The sequence below is a fragment of the Ceratotherium simum genome, chromosome 21 (assembly GCF_057802395.1).
Source record: "Ceratotherium simum simum isolate JZ-2026a chromosome 21, ASM5780239v1, whole genome shotgun sequence".
NCBI classification, from domain to species: Eukaryota; Metazoa; Chordata; class Mammalia; order Perissodactyla; family Rhinocerotidae; genus Ceratotherium; species Ceratotherium simum.
Window position 1 is genome coordinate 49,886,950 of NC_141920.1, and position 26,953 is coordinate 49,913,902.

General features: G+C 48.4%; 1 protein-coding gene across 1 annotated transcript in view; it reads left to right on the plus strand.

The window, feature by feature from the left end:
• SYNDIG1 (synapse differentiation inducing 1) overlaps positions 1-26,953 on the plus strand; it is a 130,072-nt gene that overhangs the window by 10,752 nt on the left and 92,367 nt on the right. Inside the window, exons 2-4 of the mRNA XM_087444926.1 lie at positions 16,318-16,463; positions 18,304-18,405; positions 22,333-22,470. Coding sequence (XP_087301052.1) covers positions 16,318-16,463; positions 18,304-18,405; positions 22,333-22,470 — 386 coding nt within the window. The remainder of the gene's footprint in view (positions 1-16,317; positions 16,464-18,303; positions 18,406-22,332; positions 22,471-26,953) is intronic.

The window sequence follows — 26,953 nt, forward strand, 5'->3', positions numbered from 1 at the left end:
ATCATTGCCAGAGTACTAGAATCTTTTGTCACTGTAAGACTATAATTGTTGTAATGAAATCAGCTTTTACATGTTTACATGTAGCTGTGAGCTCAAGGCTTTCTAAGATCAGTAAATGTAGTTTGAATAGCAATGAAGAGAAGGCCCGTAACTTTGATAGATCTCTTCCATACTTGGTTTTGAACACATACCAGTAAAATTTTGATTTTAAATAATGTTTCCCCAAACTTAGCTAAGGTCCACTTATTTCAAGTAATACTCATGTGAACAAAATCCAGTACAGAAAGGATCCTTTGGAGTTCCCTGTACTGTGGATTTGCTCAATGGTTTATGAAAACATGTCTCCTCACAGGCTTGCCACTAACTTCAGCACTTCCGTACCTCTAGAGGATGTGTGTGAAAGACTTCCTCACGATTAGCCTTGAGACCTTGGGAATACCATTTAACCTTGACCAGTGTTGATAAAAACACCATCTCCTACTTAGCATATCATAATATTATAAGAAAAAGAAAGTAATGATGAGCATTAAACTTAAAGTTTGTTAGAAGAAGCACATCGTTTGAATTGAAAGTATCGGTGATGAGAATGTGCTGTTTTAAAGGGGTCCTGAGAAGCAAGGTCGTCGTATCACAGGACGGTTCAGCGATCCGTGAATCATGCTGCTAGCAAACAGTGACAGAACACATCATTAAAATCCAGGATGAGCCCAACTCTTGTTTTAACCAGTAGTTTTCATTTTTTTCTCTAGCAAACCATTTCACAGTGTTTCTTAAAAACAGAAGAAAAAACTCATACAACTGAAACATAGATAATCTGGGGTGCATGATGAACTCTCGTGGTAGAAAGAACCTGTGGTATGTGAGAGATGGTGCCGGTCTGCTGACTCAGTGTGCTGGGAGTTTTAAGCTAGGTTTTCCATAACAAGAGGCGTTTTGTTCATTCAAGGAGCTGTGCTCAAACCATTACGAGGTTGAGGGAGGCTCTGTCCTTGTGGATGAAGAACAGACACATCCGGCTTCAGTGGAACCTGGTGCAGTGACGCACGCAGCCTGCGCTTCTCTTCGTTTGGAGGAATAGAAGGAGCTGAGAAAGAGGCCTTTCTCTGTGGAAAGTGTGCCAAGTAATTCTTGCCAGGGTCGTCCTTGGTGAGGGTTGTGTTCTCACTCACAAGTGGAAAGAAGCAGAGTAGTGCTACCTTGGTTGTCCTGGAAGTTGGAGCTGCTGAAGATGCTGGAAGAAAAGATGTTTTCCTCCTAGATAATGAAAATTGCATTGTGTACCATGAACCTGTCACCACAGAAATGCTAGACTGTGTTGGGAAAAATAGCCTCTGCCCGGTTTAAAAAAATAAATCTATAAAACAAGGGGTACCTGCTGTGTACAGTGTGTTAATTGAAAAGTGTCCCCTCTGTATGTACAGTTCATCTGAGGCTTCAGTAAGTTTTCACATTGTACCTCAAACGTATCTGTAAGTAGAAAGTAAGCGAACCTACGGTGGTGCCATATAATCGAGGACAGATAATTAGAGATCTCATGTTTGGAAAGGTGAGAACTACCAGGGGATATGGTGGAAGTCTGTGTAATCGCAAAACAAATAGAATATGTGGAGTCGGGGAACATTCCTCAGAGTTAAAAGAAGTATATTTAGAAACAGAATACATTGCTTGGAATCTCATAACCTCACGTAAGACATTACCCATAGAGGTCTAGACTGTGGAATGTAGATTCAGGAATGATTTAGCAGAGATAACAGTGGTGTTTCTGGGAGGCTTGATGGTGGAGGGGACAGGACAAGGTGGGTGGGCCATTGGTAACTTGAGGTCAAAGCCCAGAAGACAGCCATCTTTCCAGCAAACTAACCAGTGCTCTACTGGCCCAAGCTGGGTGAAATCTGGATGTGTTCCAATATGGTAGATCATATGGGATTTTACTCTAATGTTTCTTCCAGAAAACTGAGGAAAAATCAAGCCTTTGGATAGATTCTTCAGTTACTGAGTCTCCTCTTCTAGTACTTTTGCTTGTATCTCTTTTAAAATATCGCTGGTAGCAGTTTACCAGAGTAAATAAAATGCAGACTCCCTGTGCCTGGCCATCAGGGAGTGCCATGGGCAGTGCCCCTCCCGCTGTGTCCCTGCCTCTGGTTCCCTCCCCACCACTCTGCAGTCTCAGTAGCCTCTCAGCCACCATGTAGGCCTTTGCAGCCATCCCTTATACCTGGAATGTTCTTTCCCTTGTCCTTCACTTGGCTGGCTTCTTCTCAGCATCCATGTTGCAGTTCAATATCATTGTTTGTGTGTTTGGTTTGTTTACTTATTTATTTTCTGTTTCATTTGACACATTCCTCTTAGGTTGAGTTTCCCAGAAGGAGACAGCAATGTGAGGATTCATGAGCAAGTGATTTCCTAAGAAAATGCTCCCAGGAAAGACCAGTCAGCCAGCGGAGGAAGCAAGATAAGGAAGGGGAGTCGAGGAAGGAGAGGGTTTCAGGCAAAATGCCACAGAGCGGAGCCCCAACCTGGTCCTGTGGGACCTGGAGTGTGCATCACCCACTGATGGCCTGAGGACCACTTCTCCCATAGGGGCTGTAGGTGAGTGGTTTATAGCCTGCAGGGTGAGGAGCAAAGGCATAAACTCCTGCATCTCTCTCCAGTGCTTAGCCCAGAGCTCCACAAGTAGGTACATAATTAATATTTGTATTCATTAATTTATTAATGAATAAATAAGTCTATCAGAGGGAGGAGAACTCTGAGGCCAATTTCATAGATTTAATAGAAATGAAGCCAAACTATGTGAGCACCCAAGCTCCTTGAGAGTCTTCTCAGTAAGAATCTTATGTGACCTTGACTTTGTTTAATAAAGTGCTTTAAAAAGTCACCTGTGTCGGGGGCCAGCCCGGTGGAGTAGTGGTTAAGTTCGTGCGCTCCTCTTCTGTGGCCGAGGGCTCGCAGGTTCAGATCCCGGGCATGGACATACGCACAGCTCATCTCATCAAGCCATGCTGTGGCAGGCATCCCACATATAAAGTGGAGGAAGATGGGCATGGATGTTAACCCAGGGCCAATCTTCCTCAGCAAAAAGAGGAGGATAGGCAACAGATGTTAGCTCCAGGCTAGTCTTCATCACCAAATAAATAAATGAATAAAAAGTCACCTGTGTCAGTCAAATGCAAGAAACAGAAATGGAACTCCGACCTGGCACATTGTCAGCTCCCCAGGGCCTCTGCAGTAGCACCCGAGTATCTTCCTGTCTTGGGGATTACCGGTTAATGGCACATGTTAAATTCTCCCAAGCAACATTCAGCACCATGTTGAAACACAGGAGCAGACTGTGTTTTTTCACAAACCGTAAAAACAAAGACTCCAAGTAAGGAATAGAAAAAAGCATGACATAAAGAATATTACGAACAACACAGCATTGGTATTTCATTAAAAAAGAAATCCCATGGTCATTTTAGCCAGACGGATCTTACTCTGTGGGCTATAGAATAGGAAGAAGCAGAAGAAAATCTGGAGCAGTGGAAAGGCAGTGGGTGGGCCAGTCAGTACCCACTCTCTCCCTGGGCCGCGCTTGGTCCAGATCCACTGCCCTCAGCTGGCGTCCGTGTCCTCCCGGCTCTCTCTTTAGACACAGTGATGCAGAGGTCACACCCCAAACCAAATAAATCAAAATCTCTGGCATCAATATTTTTCTTAAAGGTCTGCAGGTGATTCTAATTAAAGAACCACCAGTCTAAAGTGTTCATTTATGCCACCATCTTAACCAAGACCAGCCATTCTTTTTTTTTTTTTTTTTTTTGGTGAGGAAGATCAGCCCTGAGCTAACATCCATGCTAATCCTCCTCTTTTTTTTGCTGAGGAAGACCAGCTCTGAGCTAAGATCTATTGTCAATCCTCCTCCTTTTTTTCCCCCAAAGCCCCAGTAGATAGTTGTATGTCACAGTTGCACATCCTTCTAGTTGCTATATGTGGGATGCGGCCTCAGCATGGCCGGACAAGTGGTACATCGGTGCACGCCCAGGATCCGAACCCCGGGCCGCCAGCAGTGGAGCGCGCGCACTTAAACACTAAGCCATAGGGCCAGCCCCAAGACCAGCCATTCTTGAACATCCTCTTGTATGAATTACTGGGCCTGGTCTGAGTAGATGTGGATGCAATCACCAACCCTTGCCCAGGCTCCCTGAAGTATGTTCTGTGAAACACTCACTCTCTGAAAAGAGAAAATGTCTGGCAACACTGCTTGCCTGTCCCACCTCTTGGAAACTCGTGATGCTCCCTAGAAAGTTACACCCCCGCAAGTCCTACAGTTTAAAGCCAGCCACAACTCACATGTTGGACTTTAACTCAGTGATTCCAGGGTTAATTTGACCCTGAGGCTTTTGGCTTTAAAACACCATTGATTTTGACTTTCTGAACCAGTGTGTCGCAGCACACACTGGGCTGGCTGTTCTCTAGCCGACTGGTACCATGCCAGATGGGCTGAGTAGGAGCAAAGTGCCTAGTGACCGCCGTGCCAGCCCCTCTGAGGACCCGCACTGCATGGCGGGAGTGAAGTCAGAGAGCTGTTACAGTGTGGACAAGCCCCAGAAGGCCACTGTCACCAGGAGAAGACTGTTCATCTTGGAACAAGATGAAGGAGAAGCTCATGGGGCCTGAGGAACCTGGAGGAAGGAAGGCGTCTGAACTAGGAGCAGAGAACAAACGGAGTGGCAAGTAGTTGGTCATCGTCGTTGCTTTTTGTTTGCTGAAGTGCAGGTTTGACAAAAAGGTAAGTAGCTCAGGCAGAAAGCTGAGGAGTGTCCTGACATGCTGTGGCAGAGAGAACCTCCCAGTGAAGGAGCCATCCCTAGTGACTCTTCGTCCAGACACCTCTCCTAAGCGTTGGCCAACTTCAGCATGGGCGTGAATCACTTCCTAAGGTTAAAGGATCTGTTAAAGTGCAGGTCCGGGCAGTCCAGGGCAGGACCTGGGAGTCTGCATTTCTAACAGCTCCCAGCAGATGCCGATGCTGCTGCGCCTGGACCACACTCTGAGCAGCAAGGACAGGGACCTTCCCTGTCTGGTCCAGATGGCTTCTTCTAATCCACTTCAGGGACAGAGAAGATGTAAGACTGACCTTTACTGGAAACGGTTTCCCTCTCTAGAGATAGGGCCTGCCCTAAAGGGAGGCCGGGTATGTGCCTGCCTTCTAAGGATGGCCCTCCACACCTTAAGACAACTCTCACACCCCTCCACCTTACCCACCCAAGGGTGCCAGGCCCTGGACAGAACACTCCCAATGTCTCCACTATTCCTGGTAGGACAGTATTCTACTCTCCCCGTCATCCTCGTCACTCTGGATCCCTCTTGAAATGAGCTGAGAAATGGACGATCCAGAAGTGATCTGACCTGTGTGAAGCAGACTGGAGCTCCCTGCTTCTCCTTTCTGGACACTTCCCATGGCAGCTCTCACCCTTGAAACACTTCTCCTCTTCATGGCCTGTCAGCTCTGCCTGGGCCTTGTGCCCGTCTGGGCAGATCTGCCTCCCTCACTGCATCTCTCCAGCCTCCCACTGCAGCTCATCCCACAGTGGGCATGGGGCCCCTCACACTGCTTCACACGTAGCCTCAGGGTTGAGGTGTTGCATGTAATGGGATTGGGATTCTCTACACCATATATGTGTGCTGCTAAAAATGCAGCAACTGGTCCAGGTTTATGGAAGAAGTAGGCAGAACCTTGCACCCCATGCCTGGTGGAGGCCCGAGCTTTGTCTTTGCTTCAGGCAGTGACCTGGAGGAAATAAATGTGTTCATAAAAGGGACTTACACAGCTCTCTTTCCTTTGTGAGCAGAGTGGGTCATATTGTTCCAGCTGGAATTGTCCCTTGTAACAGCCCCATCTGTCAGTTGTTGGCCTGGGCCGGGAGAGAGGTGTGAGACTATCAAACTCCTAGGGCTGGGGGCCCTCGAGGGGCTGTCTCTTTCCAGGCCAATCACTGATCTACCAATTTTGATTCCCTTTTCAAATCACCTAGAATCACCCCTGGCTGGCAAGACTTCAGCATTTACGAGATCAAAACCTAAGATAAAGATGATATGGACTTTGAGGAGAGTTTTGAAAGAGCCAGCTGCCCAACAAAAGAGAGGCACGTGTTGTCCTGGTCATCTCCGTGGATCTGGAAGCAGCAGAGATTTTCAAAACATGCTAAATAAGGGATTCCTGTATTTCCATAAACACTCGAAACATGCTATCAGAAGGTAAAGGTAGTCACAGCATTTGGTGTATCAGTAAGGGCTAGTCTCCAGGCTGGGCTGAAAGGAGACAGCAGGTACCGTTTTCTTGCAGTCCTCTTTCAGAAGATCTCTTGCAGCCTCAACTTGTTCAGTTGAACAGAGGGTGATCCTGGACCTCACACTTCTCCTTCAGGGGTTACCAAGTCCACTACTTGATAAATTGGAGTTCTCTGAGATAGTATAAGTCCATAACTTATTCTAAAGACCCGAGAAACTATTGGGGGGTGGAGGGGCAGGGCAGAATTAATGTCTACTAGCTCATCACAAAAGCTACTTATGGAAACTGTCTCAGCCATATCTGGAGACAGAGGTGTGCATGTCCTGCAAGAGCCAACCTGTTGAAAGTGAAATGGGCACCTGTTGGTATCAGAAATATAAACTAAATAAATTATTATTATTTAAGAGGTGCTGCAATTTCTGCAAATGGAGTTATCCCTGCTCCTTACCCTTAACTGTGATTGGACCCATGAGGAGAATTTCTATATGGGGTAGAAACGGCAAGAGGCAGCTATTCGACCATCAGGGAGTATGTGACAGGAAGAGTGACTCGTGTCCTGTATGCTTCCATAGCTAGTGCTTTTTCCAGCTCAGTCAGGAAGATATTGGCATCCTTGTCTTATAGATCAGGAATTTGAGGTTCCAGCCAGTATTTTTCCACCTTGGCTGCATATTAGAATCACATGTAAAACTTATAATCACATATACTTATAAAATCCCTAATGCCCAGAGCATCAGAGGCCCAAGCATCAGCAATCTTGAAGCCCCTAAGTGAGGCCCCAAGATAGCCAAACCCCAGGACATCGGTTACCTGCCCAAGGTTACACAGCTAGGAAGGGATAGACCAAATTTTAACTCCACATCCTTTCTATTCTACCATATTGACTGTCCTGTATCTTGAGGTCATGTATATCCAACTTATCTAAATTAGAACCAGAAACCCCAGTCTTCTATTAAAAATAAATTTTTGTAAATTTTACTACAGGAAAAAAGTGCAAACAAATATTGAACCTCAGTTGATGACAGACATGCTGAAGTGTTCAGAAGGAGTTTACTTTGCAATGCTTAAAAAAAAAAAATAAGACGAAGTGATGGATGGGTGGAAGGATGAACAAATTGCTAAATATATGATAAAGTCAGTACAGTAAAGATGCTAATAGTAGAATCTAAATGATGGATATGTGAGCATTCACTATATAATTTTTTTACCTGTTATGTATGTTTTGTCTATTTGAATGCATTTTGGTGCAAGGAATAAGAAAGGTGTTGTCTCTGCACCATTCATTCACTAATCCATTTTTAACCTACTGTTTTAAAACCATCATATACCAGTTTCAGTGTTGTGTTTCATATTCTAGAGTTTATATTGACAGGCAAATGTATTCTTGTAGTTGAGTTAATTTACTGAACAAAGATATAGCAACATTTCTCTGAAAAAGAAGTGGACCATCACATTTACATTTAAATGTAAAGTGTATAACTATAAAACGTTTAGAAGAAAACGTAGAAAATCTCTGTAACCTAAAGTTAAGTGACGAGTTTTTAGATGTGGCATCAGAAAAACAATCCATAAAAGAAAGGATGCATAAATTTGACATCATCAAAATTAAAAGCTTTTACTCTGCAATTTTACTCTGTAAAATTGTTAAGAGAATGAAAAGACAAGCTACAGACTGGGAAAAAAATATTTGCAAATCACATGTCTGACAAAGAGTTTATGTCCAGAAGATATTAAAAAACTCTCTAAACTCAAAAGTAATAAATCAAACAATCTAACTTTAAAAAGAACAGAAGATTTGAACAGACGCTTCACTAGATATGATCTACAAGTGGGAAATAAGCACACAAAAAGATGTTTAATATCATCAGCCATCAGGTGAATACAGACTAAAACCATGATGCGATACCAGATGCACCTCTTAGATGCTGAAATCTCAAACCCTGAGGCTGCCAGGTGCTGGTGAGGAGGCAGAGCAACAGGACCCGCATTCATTGCTGGTGGGCATGGAAAACAGTACAGCCATTCTGGGAAAGCTTGTCATTTTCTTGTGAAGTTAAACAAACACCATATGACCCAACACTCCCACTCCTGGGTATTTACTCTAAAGAAATGAAAACTTACCTTCACACAGAAAGCTGTACATGTCACAGCATTTATTTGTTATAACCAAAAACCGGAAATGTGTGTTCTTCCGTGGATGAATGGATGAACACATGGTGACACTTCCTTATTATGGAATATTACTCAGGAATAAAAAGGAATGAACTGCTGATACACCCAGGAATCTCAAGGGCATTTTGCTGAGTGGAAAAGGCCAGTCTCTAAAGGTCACACACTATCTGATTCTGTTCCTATGCCATTTCTGGAAAAGACACAAGTGCAACAACTGACAACAGCTCAGTGGCTGCCAGGGGTTAAGCTTGAGGAAGGGGTGACTATAAACAGGCAGCAGCAGGAGGGAGTTTTTGGAGGTGATGGAACCTTCCTGTATCCTGATTGTTGTAGTGGTTACACACACACACTGAAATAGTTTATACATATATACACAACTACACATAGACATACTGTATAAGGTTTTCTTTAATGAATTTTAATATTATCTCTGTAGTCTTCAAACTAACTAAAAATACAACTTAAATACATGCTTTCCTTTCAATAAAGCAGAACATTTCAGAACAGTTAAGAAAATTGGGAAATTAGTGATTTTTAAAAAATGGCTTATACTCAATTACCTAGACCACCCCAGCCTGGACTTGATATATAACCTGAGGTTTGCACAAAGGAAACCTTTGGTTTGGAAAATACTCTAAGCCTTACAAACCAGGGAACCCACCTGGGCTACAGGTACTTCCAGATGTGTGGAGCTGTGGTCCAGGGCCAGCAGCGAGGGGCTGAGAGACTGGGCAGGGGTTTCTGCACTCACCTGAACACAAGATTCTCTTGGCTCCCATGTTTCAGGCAGTTGGCTTTGCTTGTAGAGATGGAAGATGTAGATCTCTCACTGCAGAGGAGCTGGTGGCTTTGGCCAATGCCTGAAACTTCAAGAGGACGGAGGAGACTTGGAACAAATCAGGTGAGGGATCCGCATTCTACCCACTCTGGATCAAGATCGACATGACTCTCACTCAAGCCAAAGAGGTTTCTGGTACGCTGGGGTGGAGGACAGGGCTGGGCAGAATACGGGAAGTAGAGATGGCCAATATCTGGGACCTTTTAAAGGAAGGTCTCTGTGGTGGTCACCTGCACTCCTCCCACAGCATCCAGAATAATTTCTGGCACTTTCTAGGGACTCAGGGACTCTTTGTTGGGTAGGTGGATAGTTGTGGATGGATGGATGTCACGTCCCCCCGAGTTTGCCTTTGTTCCCGTGAGGGTTCATGTTCTACCAGGCTCCCAGCCAGTCCCTCCTCACCCTCATCAGCCTGAAGTTTTACCCGCTGTTATTCTCTGAGCTCCTGAGGCTGACACCCTGTGGGCAGCGTGACTGTGGGCACTCGTGTGCTTTGCCAGATTCCTCCAGCCCTTTGCTATATGGGCCCCTGGGAGTGGGCACTTGGTGGCCCTGTCTCTTGGGAAGGTGCCTCTGACTGTGCACGGTGCCCATGCTTTATTCTGGAAGCCACTTTTGGCTTCTTGGGCTCAAGCACATCTCTTTGAGGTGTTCGACCGGCTGTGTTCCTGTGGGCAGGTGTGTGATACTAAAATGCCTCTAAGTAGCTTCTCTGTGGAAACATGAAAAGGACAAACTTGATGAAATACCAAATTGCAATGGAAGATGAATTACTCATGTGTCATGAAAAAAGTGAATTCAATATATTTTTGTTTTTTTCCCGTAATGCTCACAATGTTTCCATTAAAGCACGATGGAAAAAAGAAAAAAAAAAAAACGTATGCAATGCTTAATCCCCAAAGGAAAAAATTCTATTTAAAGTATAATTTTTTTCCTTCTAAAATGGCACGTGTGTGAGGGATTTTTTTTTCCTTTTTATTTTTGAAATAATTTTAGACTTACAGAAAATTTGCAAGAATAGTACAAAGAATTTCTGTGTATCTGTCAACCGGTTTCCTTCAGTCTTAGTAGTTGATCATACTTGCTTTATCATTCTATCAGCATACATATGTTTTTCTGAGCTATTTGCACTGAAGTTACAGACGTAATGTTCCTTTACCCCAAAGGAACCTTGTGTATTTTCTGAAAACAAATTCAATTATAAAAGTCAGGAAATTAAAATTGTTACAATACCATCATCTAATCTATAGACCTTATTCAAATCGTTCCAGTTCTTTCAATATTGTCCTTTGTAGCAAAAGTGAAAAAAAATGAGGTCCAGGATCCAGTTCAGGATCCTACATTGCATTTTTTTGCCATGCCTCTTTAGTCTTCTGTAATCTGGAACCTTCTCGCTGTCTTTGTCTTTCATGACCTTGATGTTTTTGCAGAGTACAAGTCAATTATTTTACAAACAACCCTCCATTTGGTTTTGTCTGATGATTCCTGTTGACTGGATGACTGCATTTTTGGCAGGACCACCCCAGACGTGACGCTGTGCCCTTCCTGGTGCGGTGCATCAGGAGGCCCAAGGTGTCAGTGTGCCCCATCACTGGTGGTGGTAACTTTGTTCACTTGTTGAAGAGGGTGCCTGCCAAGTTTCTCACTGGCCAAATGACGGTGTTTCTTTGCAATTAGTAACTATCCTGTAGGGAAATACTGCGAGACTATGGGAGCATCTTGCATTCCATTAGTCATTCACCTACTAGTTTTAGCATTCTTTGACAAATTTCTAGCCCCATTGCTCCTTCTATATTTATTAGTTGGCATTCAGCTATGAAGAAGAGTTTTCGCTTCTCCCATATTTATTGTTTTACCCATTTGTTACTTTATTTCAGGCTAGACCACTTATTCTTATTTTATTCAATGGGTTACCATCCCATTTATTACAGTATTTATTGTATATTTATTGTGATGCTCACTTCGTTACAGATGTGGCAGCAGGAGCCCCTTCAAGTTGGCTTCTGTGCCCTTTTGATGTAGCTTGTCGTTCTTTAATCATTCGTTATCATCATTCCTAGTACAATAAACTGTTCCAGATGTTTCTCGTACATTGGCAGCCATGGCCCTGAAATCAGCCATTTCTCCAAAGAGCCCTGGCTGCTTTTGTTAGAGAATGGTATTTAGAAACCAATATCTGGGAGCTAGGTCTGCTCATTGCTACTGGGGATGTGAGGGTGTCATTGTTTCTAGGCCCTCTCAACAGACCGTGCTGGGAAATATATGTACACATTTATGTCCAGAAACATATCTATATAACAATGTGCGTGTATATGTAGACACATATATATTTTTATCTACCTGTAGATACCCTCAAAACACTGATACCCTCAATTTCGACCCAATTAATTCACATTGATACCCTTCATTCTTTTTTAAGCTGCATTGTATTCCACTGTGTGAATGTATCACAGTTAATGTAATCACTCTCCTTTGAGTGAGCATTTAGGTTGTTTCCAGTATTTTGCAGTTACATATAATGCTGCAATGAATAACCTTGTGCATATATATTTTTATATTATTAGAGGTGAATCTTCAGGATAAATTCCTAGAAGTGAGATTACTGGGCCAAAAAGTAAACTCGTATTTGATTGTCTTATATCTGGACAAATTTGCTTCCTATGGCTGCACCGATTTGCATTCCCATCAGCCTGTTTCCCCACAGCCTAATAGTATGCTTTGTTGTGCTTTTTAATTGTTGGCAACTTGATAGGTGGGAAATGGTATCTTAGTGTCGTTTTCATTTTCCTTTCTCGTGATGTAAGTGGGGGGAGCATCATTTCCGCTTGGACTAGGGTGAGGCAGGCCGAGCGCCCAGACCACGGCGTGGAGGAAGTGCTCTCTCTCCAACGCTGGCCCTGCACTGGTGGGCTCTGAAGGTGAGGCAGGTGCAGCGACAAGAGGGCTGGGCTGACAGTTGAGTGCTAGTTCCCATCCTTACCCTCAATCCAATCCAAATCCACGTTGCTAAAACTGCTTTAACTCTCCATCTGAAAACAGTAGGAACTCGGTGATTATGCCTTGAGTTCCTTGCACAAATGTTACATAAAGTGGAAGCAAGAAGATCTAAAGGGACAATCATTGCCTTATGCAATAACATGTGTGCAGAAAATCATGCCTGCAGGTAATGCAGATTTTGAGCAGGGATACACATTTAGAAACTGGATCGACAGTTAATGATAACTTGACATTCTAGGGCTGGTTTTCAGTTGTGACACCAGCCCCCCTGGGCTGGTCATAAAAGACTGTGTCCCTGTATATTTCCTGGTCACTTGGTTGATGTGGGATAATCCCTGGTTTCCTCAAGCAGTGACAAGTGGCCAGCACTCTGCACGGTCTGTCTGTGGGCACCTCTCTGCTTCCACCTCACACCATTTTCTCTTTCACTCTCCACAGCCTGTGCATGCACAGTGCTCCCTCCTGACCCAGGGCCTTTGTACATGCTGTTCCCCCTGCTCACACGTCCTTTACTGAGCACGGGGCCTTCAGATGGGAATCTCAATTTCTTCACAAAATCCAAAGTCCAGTGTACAACTCAATTATAGCCACACTGTGAAAACAAAAACATATGAGAGTGAAAAAATAATATAATTATCGACATACCCTGATTTCTGGCTAAGCCAAGGTCAGCTTCACCTGACTTATGTGATGTTATTTTATATCGAGCCTTAGAGAGCTTTGCCCAAGGCTCTCTCTGAAGACACATGACGCATATTTGTTCTTTGTGCCTATTCATGTGGCAGTAGATGACATATGTCATCTTGGATGTCCATCTTCCTTGTGTGACCCCATCTTCTCACTGACTCCCAAATGTTCGCTGACTGTGGTGGTTCTGCTCCATAGCGTTGCCCTGGTTGAAGCTTTTAGGGTGTCTAACACCCCTAGTTGTTCCACAGGCTCTGCAGCAGGTGCTCTCAGCCCAGCCCCCTCAGGTATTACCCTTGCAGGATGTCCCCTGGCCTGGCCTCTGCCTAACTGAGGACATTCTTTGGGGACCTGAAGCCCACCCTACAAAGCTGGGGAGAACCTCTGCCCCCAGGAGCTGCCCTCCCCGATAAGTGACAGGAGGTGTTCATTCTGGTGGGCTAACTCTAGGAATGGTCTCAGTTGAACTCTGTGAGGTCCCAGTAGGACCAGGGTCCAGGTGCCCACAGAGGTCCCTGCCTTGGTAACACACCCTTTGTTGGTGTGTTCCCTGCCAGTTTTTCCTGTGGTCACGTCCCAAGAAAACAATTCCACCTCAATCCTTTACTCAAGATCTGCTTCTAGTGGGAACCAAACTAAGGTCCCAAGAAAGCATTTTGCTAAAATTGTTTCCCAGGGCCCCTGAGCACTTCCAGACCACAGGAAGACCTAGCCTCATGGGGGGTCACAGAGGGCGCTTGTTATCCTGACCTAACCATCAAATTAAATACTCATAGCTAGTTAGAAAACAAATATTTAAATTAATGCAGGAATATTAAATAACAGCCCTCTGGTATAACAATGTCTGATCACAACACCCCACCTTCACAAGCAAAGAGAACCAGGAGCTGTGCGGAGAGGTGAATCTGAATGAATCTTGCTTCATTTGGCTCCTGCTTCCAGAACATTACAGACCCCTAAGGCCACAACCACCCTTAGATGATAATTAGCCACTTCTCAGGCAAGACATGTATTTGCACTTTGTCCGCGAGAAGTAACCACCAACAGAAGTTTCTCTCGACAACTGCTGTGTCTGAAGCAATGCCTGTCTTCCCGAGCGCGGCAGACCTGGCCACGGAAACCGTGGTGCTGCGTCACCAGCCTTGTCCGCTCGCCTCTGCGGAGTTTCCTCTCTGACTATGGTGGATGCGGACCCGAGAGCCTCCCTGCAGGGCCTCCTCCTGGAGCTTCGCCCCCGGAACCTGGTGCCTGCCCCGAAAGGCTGAACCTCTTTTAAAAAGGAACTAAAATCTCAGGCTAATCATGTCTGTTGACCATGGGGACACAATCTTCATGGGAGTATAGGCCTAAAACCTGAAGCTGCACCGTGAAGGAGAAAATGGGGTTTGAAGAGCTGGACCGAAGAGCACTGTTCCTGGAGGTGACCCACAGAGGCGTGTCTGTTGAGTGTCCCCCCTCCCGCGTTTGTACACTGAACCCTGGTTTATTCCACAGAGCCCGTTGGCAAATAATCGCCTTGGATATTTATAATCATCCGCTCTGACCCCAGCATCAAATTGCGAGCTTCTAGAAGAGACGGGCAAGGGCGGAGGTGACCACTGGGGGTGGCTAATGCAGAGCTGCTTGCGGCTTGTTTACACAAACATACCACGAACTGTGGGCCCTGCGCACGGATCTCATTTGCTCTGGAAAACGCAAGACGCTTGCGTTGTATTTCATTCTCCTTCTGAGTTAACTTACTTTTCCCCCATCTTCAGAAAAATTTCGTATTTTGTGCTTTTAATCAGATTAGTGTTTTCTAAAAATACCTCCCTCCTCACAGAATATAAAATCATTTAGGGAATATTGAACCAGATACTACCAGGAGGCAAAAAGGAAAAAAATGTTTATTCTGAGTGATGCATTAACTCCCTCATTTTTAAACTTTATTTATTAGTGTATTCATTCATTTATTTATTTGCTGAGAGCCATTTGTTTTATGTTTGCCTGGGACCCCAACATGCGAAACAGGAAGGGGCGGAGCTGTTTGGATGCAGACAGGTTTGGGGCCTGAGGGCTGTCCACGCCCAGTCCTTCACTGAGGCTGGACCCACTGCATGAGCCAAAGCAGGAAGTGCCCCTCGTCAATGAGAAGTGATGCTGCCACCTGCTGTCCTGCACTCTGTTGTCCCCCCAAGGAGCAAATGGAGACCAACTGGTTAGACCAGGCCCACCACGGATGGCCGAGGGAGTATTTCCCCATTTTCAGGACACATAGACCGTTGTTAGTGGATCGAGACCAAACATGTTGCAGTTGGAAATACATGTTTTTTAGGAAATCTCGTTTCCATTAGTTGAATTGCCTGATTACTGGAGAGTTGATTAACAAAGAATAACTGTTAGAACAGAGAATGAAGTACATTTGATATGTTACTGGCACTGCACATAATTTCATCTTCCTAGGATGATCCAGGGCGCAAGTTTGGGGGTGATGATTAGGGAGCATTTTGGAAAATCTGGTTGTATCTGCTTTGGGCTGTCTCTATGCAGGACAGAAGAGAGCTGATCTGTAAAGCATGTGTTCAAAGCATCCCATGTTTAAAAGAGGCTGGGGGCAAAGGCCGTGGTCTAGCTTCATAATCTACTTTGCTCCTTGATCCGGTTGACTCCAAAATTTGGAACACACAAACTCCTTGGCCTTTGCTGAGCACTGGGCAGGAGGTGACAGGCATGAACTTGAAATTCTTCCTAAGACTCTCTCTCCCCGTGTGGTGAAGAATAACGGTTGCTGCCATCCTTAGTTCATCCCTGGGCCCTGCCCCGGGGCTGCTCACTGGCTCCCCACCCTCCGCAGTGCCCCAGGCTCGTGACACCACCGACCCTTCTCTCCTCCTCCCCTCTCATCCGCTTCCTCCTCTTCCACTCAGGTGTCCCTAGGGATCCCCAAATCCTCACTTCTTTTGGGAAAGCTGCGGGGCTCTTCCCAGCCCCTTGGCCCCTGTTCTCCACCTGGCGCATCCAAATGCAACAACGCACTCAACAGACAAGCTCTTTAAAAAGGGCCCCAAAGCGGCAGTTCGGTGTTAAAGGCGAGCGGTGTTTGTCGGTTTACTTTTGCCTCCACTGCACCAGGATAGGAAATAGTCTCCATCTATAAGACAGTTACTACCTAGTGGGAGAAACTAAATTATATACCCAAAATAATTAGTCAATAATTGAGGGCAATGTGTGTTTAGATACTAAAATATGGTTTCCCCACATTCTGTATTATTGAACCCCCAGATCTCTATACATCTGTGCATCTGCAAGCCGTGTGTGCATTACACAGAGTAGGGCCTCAGCAGACCACTGTGGTTTTTATGTGACTGGATTTCAGGTAAAGGAGAGGCCAGCGGGCCTCAAGGTGTGAGGGAAAGCCTGGTGCAGAGAGATGAGTGGATCAGGTCTTCTACGGGCAGGCTGCCCACGGAAAACCCCTACGTGGACATCAGTGGACCCCTGGGGCCCGCCCCAGTTGTGCAGGTGAGGGAAGATGGTCCCAGTGCAGCCCTGCAAGGACTCCTGGGCTCAAAGCCCAGACGTTGGCCTTGCCAACACAGCTCACTAGGATTTCTTTCTTTCCGTGGCAGGGGAAGCGCTGTTAAGTATAGACTTGTCTGGGGTATCAAAGGCCCTCACCCACACTTCTCCACTCATCTGATGTAAACAGGGGATGCTGTGCTCCATCCTGGCTGCAAAGACGATAGAACATCGGGTGTGCCTCTGACAGACACACGGAGGTTGGGGAGCTGCGTCCACCTGCCTGCCTCCTGGCCATGGCTTATCCTCTGTTCTGTTCATCAGCTGTGCTCAGTGAGGCAGCCTGGAACCTGACTGAGACATCGTTCTCCCCCATCCTCCCTGTGGTCTCATCTAAATGGATGGTTAGGATGTGTGTCCTGTAGTGCACAGGGAAGGGATGTCAGGTGGGGCAGGAGAGGAGCCGAGCTGGGGCCGCAGAGCTGAAGGCAGTGCGTTCATGGGCACTGATGAGCCCAAATGAAGCCCAGTGCACTCTGGGCAAATTCTGGGGGCTTCGCTGCTTCAGTTGGTGCGGGCCACCTTGGCTGAGGGCGCATGTGAATTCTTCATTCACTTGACAAATGTGCATTGGGTGCCTGCTGGGTGCCAGGCACTCCTCAGGGCACTTAGCATACAACTGTGAACAAAGCATGCAAAGATTTCTGCCCTCCTGGTGCCTAGAGGAAGACAGGCAGACAGTAAACAAGCCAGTACCACCTGGAGTGCAAAGGAGAAGCCCCGGGCAGGTGAGAGGATAGAGGTGGGGGAAGGCAGTGACAGCCTTGCAGGTTATCCGGGGAAGGCTCTGATGAGAAGTGGCATTTGAGCAAAGCCCTGAATGAGGCAAGGAAGCTGGTCGTGTGAGTATCTGGGGAAGAGAGTTTCATGCTGAGGGAACAGCAAGTGCAAAGGCCCTGAGGTGGGCACCTGCCAGGCATGTTGGAGGAACAGCAGAGAGCTGCCTGTGGGTGGAAGAGAGTGGGGTCAGGGTTAATAGGAGCAGATCCCATAAGACGGCTCTGTCCTAAAGAACTTTTTGAGATAATGGAAATGTTCTACATCTGTGCTGTCCAGTGTGCTAGGCACTAACCACCTGTGGCCACTGAGTGCTTGGCATGTGGCTGAGAAACTAATTGTTAGGTGTATTTGATTTTAGGTAATTTAAATAGCGCTGTGTGGCTGTGGCTGCTGAGCTAGTCACACAGATGAGGGCATCTTGGGCAGCTCTGAGGCCTCTGGTCTTGACCCTCAGTCACACAGGGCCAAGGGCCCAGTGGCCAGGTCTGACCTGCATCTCAGCAGGCTTGCTCAGATGGTGTTGGGTTCCAATCCTGCTCTGCCCGCTGCTTGCTGAGCAATGGGCCCACGTTACATGATTCCTCTATGCGGAGTCTCAGGGAAACCGTATTCCACAGGGTTCTATGTGAGAATGTTGGATGCCCCACACCTGTCAGCGCATCTGCACCTTTAGAATTTTCACGCCAAATAAACCTTGCTTATTGTAGGAAAAAACTGAAACCCAGAAATGCAAAAAGAAAGAAAAAAATCACTGACATGCCCACCATCTAGAAGCATCTAATTTCTGAAATTCTGGAGGAAATAGGATTTATTTCATTTTCTACCCTGGTTTTTTACCTCAGTTATTATAAACATCTTTCCAGGGCAATAAATAAACATCTATGCCATCATTTTCCATGACTCTATGGAATTGTACGTGGAATTCTTTTGTAATTTTGCTGTTCTTAAACAGTATTCAAGAACACTCCAGAATACCCTGCATGCTTGTCCACGTGTTCCTTAGACCGTGCTCCTGGAAAGTGAGCCTCTGGAGGAAGTCTTGGATTCCGAGATGCTGGAGGCCTCGTCCTGTATCAGCCTGGTCTCTGGGCCTCCGCTCTCTCCCGTGGGGCCAGGCGGAGATGCTCTCCAGAATTAGCAAGGAGAGAAGGCCAGGGGGAATGAGGAGGGCATCATGGGGCCCAGGAGCTGGTAGGTGGATGTGTGAGGCTTTGAGTGAGACCTGGTAACACGGCTGAGCCCAGCCTCGCACCCCTAAACAGCGCCCTCACAGCCCTTGCTCAGGGAGCTGAGTGGACATGAGACATCATGATGTACAAGACCCTGGGTGTGGGGCCTGCGTTATGCCTGGTGTCATGATTATTTTATGAAAATATCCCAAGGGAGGGAAGCCCCAGGGGACTGAGTCACCTCTTTAGGTGGAGGTAATGAAAACGGGGCAGATTGTAGGGGAACAGGTGGACCAGCAGGGCCCCCTCTGAGGGACCCAGCAGATCCTGCCTGTCTCTGCCCTCTTGGAGCATTTGCTTCCTCAAAAGGTTTAGCATAAAGAAATTCTTGCCCTCCACATGAATTGTCAGCTCCTTTGGAATGCTTTCCATCTGCCCTGCAGATGTTCCCATCTAACAACCACAGAGAGGCTTCCTGGAAACGGCCGCTGAGCGTGATGCATTTCTTGGTGGTGGTGGTTGTGTGTATTTTCTCTGCTTGGTTTACTGGTGTCTATGTGGCCTCGCCCAGGCCGGCCTCCTCACATGCCCTCTCTGTTGGTGGCATTGTGCCCACAGCCACTTTTACCCAGAGAGCATCCGCTGATGGAAGAAGGAGCATAAAAAGAGCTGGGCTGTTTTTGTCTGCCCTGTAATTTGTCTGAATTTTTAAAATCTATTTTAATCAAAATTGACTATTTTGGTGCCATGTAGCCACAGCTTTGCAATTTACAGAGTGTGGTTCCCTTATGCTTCTAAACAAAAATCTGTGAAGATTTTTGGGGAGTTCCCTAAAATCTAATCTTTGTTTAATGGGGACAATGGTGTAATTCTAAGCAGTTCCCAAAGATGGAAGTCGCTGCTGCCAGCATGCCTGTGTGGGCCGGGGTGGCAGTTGGCACGGCACTGGCTGCTCGGTTGGGAAAACTCGCATTTGACCACTCCTGCCACTGGCCTCCCCTTGGCCACCGTGAAACAGACCCGTCAAGAAGCAAAGTCATCAGAATCCCTGGCGGGAGCAGGAGACACCTCATCTTTGGACAAGAAGCAATTGAAGCAAAACAGGGTTTGTTTGTAGGCAAACCACTGGTGTCCAAGCCCAGCACACAGTACAGGGCTCCAAGTGAGCAGTCACAGGCGGGGCAGCTCTGTGATTTGGCCAGATTTTCACCTCTCACCGCCCAGCTTTGTCCTTTGTAAAATAGAAACAACAATAAACATGGTAACAGCACCTATTTCCAGAGCTGCCGTGAGAATGCAGCCAGCTCAGGTATATAAAACTCTTTGTAAATTAAAACCCAAGAAACAAGAAAACTGAACAAAACCCATAGACGGAGTTGTTGCCTGTGTGCAAGAGCATCCACTGGCCGCATCTTTTTTTTTTTTGCTGAGGAAGTTTCACCCTGAGCTAACGTCTGTGCCCATCTTCCTCTGTTTTGTATATGGGACGCCACCACAGCATGACTGACGCGTGGTGTAGGTCTGCTCCCGGGGATCGGAACTCAAGAACCCAGGCCGTAGAGGAGGCGCACACCAAACTTAACACTACGCCACGGGGCCGGCCCTGACACGTGGCGTCGTAACCCAACAGCGTGAAGCTTGTGAGCTCAGGGTCTGCGCTGAGGTCTAGAAGCTGTGGCTGGCCCTCCAGTCCTGGCCCTCCCTCTCTCAGGCTCTCTGCTCACGGCCTGCCCTGGGCGTGGCAGTGTGGGTCCCTTCCTTCCCAGATCTCGCCGGCACCTGGCGCAGAGGGCCCTTTAAAGTGCGGCTCGACCATTCCCGCCAGCCCTGACCCTCGGAGCTGCTTGTTTGTGGAGGGAGGGTCTGGAGACCGTGGCGTTGACAGGGCTGCTTGCCGGTGGAGAGGCGCAGCTGGGAAGGCGTTCGGGCTCGTCTGGTAGCTGCACATCCTTCATTCAGATCAAAGATTTCAACTTTCCAGCAGCTGGCACACATGTCTGTCCACCTGGGCAGCCCTCCGTCCACAAATCTCACCCGTGAATTATGCGTCCCCCAGGGGCTGCGTACTTCCCTTCTCTGACAGACATGAGGACGGTAATTTTTATTTCCCTTTATTGTTTGGGAGACCATACGGGAGGTGATGCTGCAGAGTAAAAAGAATAGAAATGTCACAGACACGGCTCTGCGGGGTGGGGGGGGGTTGCTGTGCCGTCCCAGACTCCTGGGGAAGACACTGCCCCAGTGACCGGGACTCCCCTGGGCAGAGAGCAGACAGCACCCGCCTAGCAGGAAGGAGCTGCCCTCTCTGAGAAGTGGCGCTTCAGAGCCCCTGACCCGCAGGTGTGTCTCTGTGTGTGTGTGGAATGGACAGGTGCTGTGGGAACAGTGCAGACCCTCCAGGGAAGGGCCTTGCTTGTGATTGGAGTGAGCCCTTCAGAAGGTGCCGTTTTTCTCTCAGTCCCCTAGACAAGAACAACGTCCTACCAGGAGGCTTCCATCGTTTCGCTGCAGCCTCATGTTTGTCTGCACACTGATTAGAGGCTCTGATTGCCAGTTTTATGTGCGTTTAATTAACCAAAATAGGAAGGGATGCTGTTGTCACCCTTGGGCTTCATCTGTATCTATCTGTGGGTAGGAGTGTTGGGGAGGCACGCAGGGTGCTGCGGCAGGTGGTCCTGGGGGCGAAGGCGTCCCTGCCGCTATTACTCTCAGGCCGGCGTCCACCTGAGTGTTTGGTGCTGAGGTCACTGCCTCCCTCTGGAGCCCCGCCGAGCAGGGAGCCCCGTGCAGGGCAGTGTTCCCAGACATCTCCAGCCTGCCTCAGGAGGCCACGTGTGTGACAACCTCCACAGCTGGCAGAGGGAGTTAGGAAGCTAATGACCCTTTTTCAGGAAGAAATACTTAATTTCTTTTAGAAAACAAAATCTGCAGTAAAATATAACTCCATCTTTGAATAAAATAGGCACCTAGATAGAGTGGCCCTGGCTTTTGGATGAGTCGGTGTGTGTGTGCCGTGTTCTGAGGAGGAGAGGAAGTTTACAGAGGGGCCCGGCAGGTTGGGTAACAGATGAGGACAAGGGCACGTGGAGGTGGAAGCGCTGGGGGAGCGCAGCCCTGCGGTGTCCTGGGGGGCATCTGCGGGGGTTGGCTCAGTGCTTCCCATTGCTTGGTCAGTGTTGGAATCATCCAAGCTATTTTGTAAAAATCCCTTGCGGGTGCCCTGACTTCCACCATCAGACTCTCCAAGAGGCTCTGTCCAGGCCTCTGCTGAGCCCACAGGCCTGCCGCGGGACCTGGTCACAGAGGAGTTTTCTGACAAAGCAGCCGTCAGCTCCTTAGGAAGGTGCCCAAACACCCAGGGTTGACGCCAGGGCCAGAGACGTCCTTACTCAGATCAGAGTCTCAGGAAATGAAGGAGGCTCAGGACAGTGTCCCCTTCCCCAACAGGGGCCCCGCCTTGTCCTGTAAGCCAGTCTGAAGTCTCATCATAAAGAGTGGAATCCACGTACCAGACATGTGCCTTCTGGGAGTGCCCAATTCCATCCTTGAAAGATTACACCTTCACCCCCACTGTCCGTCACTCGATCCCAGAGATCTGTGGAATAACTGGCTTCTTTAGGATTTCATCTATAGAAAGGCCCAAAAGCCCTGTACTTGGGATTTTTCTCTTCCAGTTCTCGCAGCAAGTTCCCTAGGCGGGGGCTGTCTTTCGTGGAGAAGTAGACTTGCAGGCAACAACAGCGACCTTCCCGGGAGGGCTTGCTCTGTGCTGGGTTGACACCCATGTCCTGGGGCATCAAAGAGAGACTCCTTTGTTAATCCTCTCTTCTCCTCTCCCGTCCCCGCCCATTTCTCTCTTGCAGAGCGACTATTCCAGTGACACAGAGAGTGAAGACAATTTCCTTATGATGCCCCCACGGGACCACCTGGGCCTCAGCGTCTTCTCCATGCTCTGCTGCTTCTGGCCTTTGGGCATTGCGGCCTTCTACTTGTCCCACGAGGTAAGGCCTCTCCTGGTTGGTCACACACCCGCAGCACACCCAGGCCGAGAAGGAGAAGCCTGTTCAGCTCTCATGCTACCAGAGGGTCTGCACTTTACAGTTAGAGAGCAGGCCCAGGGGAGGTCAGGGCGCCTCACTCAGGATGGTGGTGGCTCTGTCCTCACAGAGGCGGGACCGCCCCATGTTCCCCAGGACAAGGCGGGCAGTCTTCAGGAGGAGGGCTGCATGAAGGAAGTAGGCATCTACTGGGAAAAAGCAGATACAGGGAAGCCCAGCCTTCGAGGAGACGCTGGGATCGCACCAGCAGGACTGAGCCAGTGCCGGGAACACTGTGCCCAGGGCCAGGACGCTGACGTCAAACTTACTGAGAAAGGGAAAATGGGGCTTGTGTTCTTTGTGAAAGGCTCGTTCGTATAAAGTGGACTCTAGTTTCACAGTGGCCTGTGTGTGCTCATCCCAAATGAACGCTCTGCTAGAGGAAGTGGCATGCCTCAGCAGATCAGCGTGCCCTCTTCCTCCAGTGTGAGAGCTTCTAATGACATCGGGTCCCAGCTCTTTTTCACTGCAAAGCATCCTGCTTGTTGTTCCTTCATGGAACCCAGGTTTTGAAAGATTTTCTCTAGCGAATGAAGAGTATTCATTCAGAAATAATCTATATTCTCATATTTATTCATCAAAGGAAGACATTTATAGTTGCCAATTAAAGCGTGAGGTTTCAGCATCACCACACCCCAATCCATCATCCCAACCAAAGCAGCGAGAAGGCAGCTCCCTCAGTCGTGCTCATGGGTGTCCTCAGGGCAGTGGAACGGCCCTCGGCGCTCAGAGGGTTCCCTCTCCAGCTTCTAGGGTTCTGGGACTGAGGCTGCAAACAGCTGGCTCTGGCAGATCTTGCATGGAAAACATTTATTTCTCTTGGCTTGCAAGATCCCAGCCAAGCGCAGCAGGGGCCTCTCAGTGCTGCTTGCTGCTTTCTGCATTGATTCCTTCTTGTCTGAGTGTGAGACGATGGTCCCTTTATACACTTCTCTTTTCCCTGGTCCCCCTTTCCTGACACCACGGAGGAGCAGGGGAGAGCCATGGACCGACTGGCGGTGGCGCTCCTGAGGGCAGGCATTCTTGGCAGGGACACCCAGTGTCCTCCGAGGCCCTTCCAGGCAGGTGGAGGCAGGGGCCCTGCTCTGGGGTCCTGGCACTGGAGGACAGTAGATGGGGTGGGGGAGGGGCACGTCCTACACTGCCGGGCCGGGCCGAGAGGCTGTTCCACGTCTACCTTTGGCCTGGAGGATCTGTCTGAGCTTCTCTTTTGTGAGTTTGTCCGACAAATGCCAAAACCTGCTTCTCTGGGGGCACAAGCACCAGCTGGAGAGCAAGACCCCCGGCCTGGCAGGGGCCTGGGTGCCTGTGGGCTGTGGTGAGGCCCGGGTGTGCCCAGACCCCAAGGGGAGGTCATGAGTCTTGCACGGTGAGGGTTGCGACACACAGCAGGACTGGACAGATGCCCTCGGTGTGTGGTGCATGCTCTGAAGAAGACCCCTGAGGCCGAGCGCCTGCCTGCTCCCACGTAACCTGCACCTGAACCTGGGCTGGCCTGCTGCCGGCAGGCGAGGCTGGCTGTGCTAGGAAGGGGCAGGTCAGACGGACGGAGCAAAGGGAACCAGCTTCTTGCACATCGTGGGCAATTCAGGCTTTTCCCATGAGCTGAACGTGCGACCTCTCCCTTTCCCTGGCGTCCCAGGACGGGTGCAGCACTCAAGGGGTGAGGGAGGGCGGGCCACCCCCAGCCTCGTGGCTGAGAGCAGCCTTTACTCCCCTGGTAGGGGGTACCGTTGACCTCAGAGCTATATTTTGATTGCCAACTTTGAGAATGAGAGTGATATTTTTGCGTTGGATCCACTGGGACAGGTGTTACCCATTGGAAGAGAGGCAAGTGGACATGCCTGTAGCCTGCCGGCAGGGCGAGCCCTGGATGAATGAGGAGGGGCCCAGAAAGGTCGCCCCGGGGCCGGGATGGAGCGGCTGACCCTCGCTTGGCTGCTCTGCACACCCTGGGGCGAGGCCCCCGCCTCGGGGGCAGGGCCAGCTGCGCAGTGTCTTTGTCTGAAAGATTGTGATTATAATAAAAACCAAGGCCACAAAGCAGAGACTGGCATTTAGATTCTTTCTCAGAAATAATTTTGTTCTTTACACCTTAAGAGCCCCTTAGGCCTGGGCCTGACGAGTCATAGCCTTTGCTCCCCTCGCGATGGAGAGGAGCCTGATCATTTGTTCAACAGCGAGTGGGAGCCGCGTTTCTGTGGGGCCTCTGGTCACATTTCTCGGAGGTCAAGAGCAAATGTTTTGAGGAGTGTGGGGGTTGCCTTCACTGGGAATAAGGAGAGAGGCTCCGGGGGCTCTCAGCTCTCGGGCCCTCTTTTCGTTGTGCTGTGAGCACAGATTTCCCTTCAGTGGATCCTCGGCAGAGAAGAGGTGCCACATTGTCATAAAGAAATCTCTGCAGGTGAGTGCCCTTAACGGGCCCTGTCTCCACACCCTTCTCCGCGGGAACTCCCAGGCTGATGCCCACGGCCACCCAGCCCTCTCCTTCACAGTCTGCAGCTGTGGCCCTTCCGGGCTTTGCTGCAGACCTGGGAGGCAAGCAGGCCCTGGCACACAGGCTTCAGCCTGCCCAAGAGGCTGCTTCTGTTTGTGCTTCTGCGGCCCGACGGCAGACACAAACTCTGTAGCAGGAATTTGAGGGGAGCAGGCAGCTGCCATGGGGAGGGTGTGCAGCACACACTAGAACAGACGCGCCCTAAGAGTCACTGAACTAAATCAGTGCTTTCCTGGGTGCTGGCGAGAGGTGGCCGTCTCTGCAGGTCATTGTCAGGTGGCCGTCCATGCCTGCTGTGCCCTGAGGGGCTGAGGCCGGGACAGTGATGTCAGAATAGAGCAAACAGCGCACTAATTAAGCCAAGATCCCCCAAGTTCCACAAGCCGCTTACCAGGAAATCTTTGACACCTGAGTGTGACTTCTGGGTTTTTTTTCTTTCACTACAGATTGTGTCTCAGTGTAGTCACTGCTAATCAGACGATGTCTGCACTTTGTCAGAATACCCACTCAGTGAAGTCAAAGGAGCGTGCAAGGCCCTTCTGGGAAAACAAAGCGAAATCAGTCTCAGTGGTTGGACTACGTGGGGCAGCAGTGAGCATCAGTAGATCCCTGGACTTACAAAACCCACGGTAGTTTTTGTTCTGTCCTGTTCCACTGGGTCCAGGCCAGTAGGCAACTTCTGACGCCCCAGTTTTCTGATCTATGAAACAATGTTTAAATCCCCTATGGCACAGAGCTGCCCGAGGGTTAGGGGGATGAAGTTAGAGGGAGAGTCCCCACGAGGGTCCTGGAGAGCAGCAGTTGCCCAGCGCGCTCTACTGGGAATCCGAGCTGTCAGTACACGTGTGGGTCCCCAGCACAGGGACGCCTAGAGGGAGACATAGGTGCTTTTCTCCAACAGATTTTATAATTTGAAAAAGCTGTGAATTAAGTAGTAGTAAGAGTAGTAATAAAAGTGTTGGTGAAGTGGGTACATGTGAAAGCACCTCCCAGGCGCCAGGTCCTATGTTCAATACCGAGACCCTGGCTTCTCAGGGCCTGGTCCTGACCAGCAGTGTCCACCCGACACTGTGAGAAATGCACATTGTCTGGCCCCATCACACACCTGCCTGATCAGAGCCTCTGGGATGGGGCCTGGGAGCCTGCCTTGAACAAGCCCTGCCCTGGTTCCGATGTGGCTGAGTTTGAGCAGTGCTGTTGCACACGTATGATCTTGTAGGAGTCTGTGATGTGGCCCTGCCATCACATCACTTTGTGGGCCATGAAATCAGGGCTCAGAGGTCGGATGGTTGTCCTAAGGCCAGAGCTGGCTGTTGGTGAGCTGGGACTCCTTCTGGAGGAAGCGGCTGGTTGGGCTGGAACTGTGATGAGGGACTCGATGTGGAGGCCGGGGGAGGAGGAGTGTAGCATTTGTCCACAACTTCGTTTTACTCCAACAGCATTAATTGTTTGATCCGGCTCCTAGTGGAGGCACGTTTTGTAAACCAGTTTATAGAGAGGAAAGTGTTGTGTGCATCCACCTAGGAACTGATGTTTCAGAATGATGTTGAGGATAGACATGAATCCATAATTTGCTGAGCGACGGCTGTGAGCTAGTCAATGCACACACTTTATCTCACTTAATGTTTGCAATGAGTCTAAAAGGTGGAAAATTATTATTCCCGTTTTATGGATGAAAAAAACTAAAGTTACAAGGGGTTAAATAACACAGAAATCAGAGAGGTAGCAAGTATGGGTACATGATGCAAGTATTGATATTTCTAACCCCTAAAATCAAATTTTCTGCAATATAACTTTGACTTTTATCTGTTTACAAACAAAAATAGAAGCACAGTACTTGCTTCTAAATCCACTGTCCCCCACCCTCTGGGAATGTGTTACAGCTGAGGA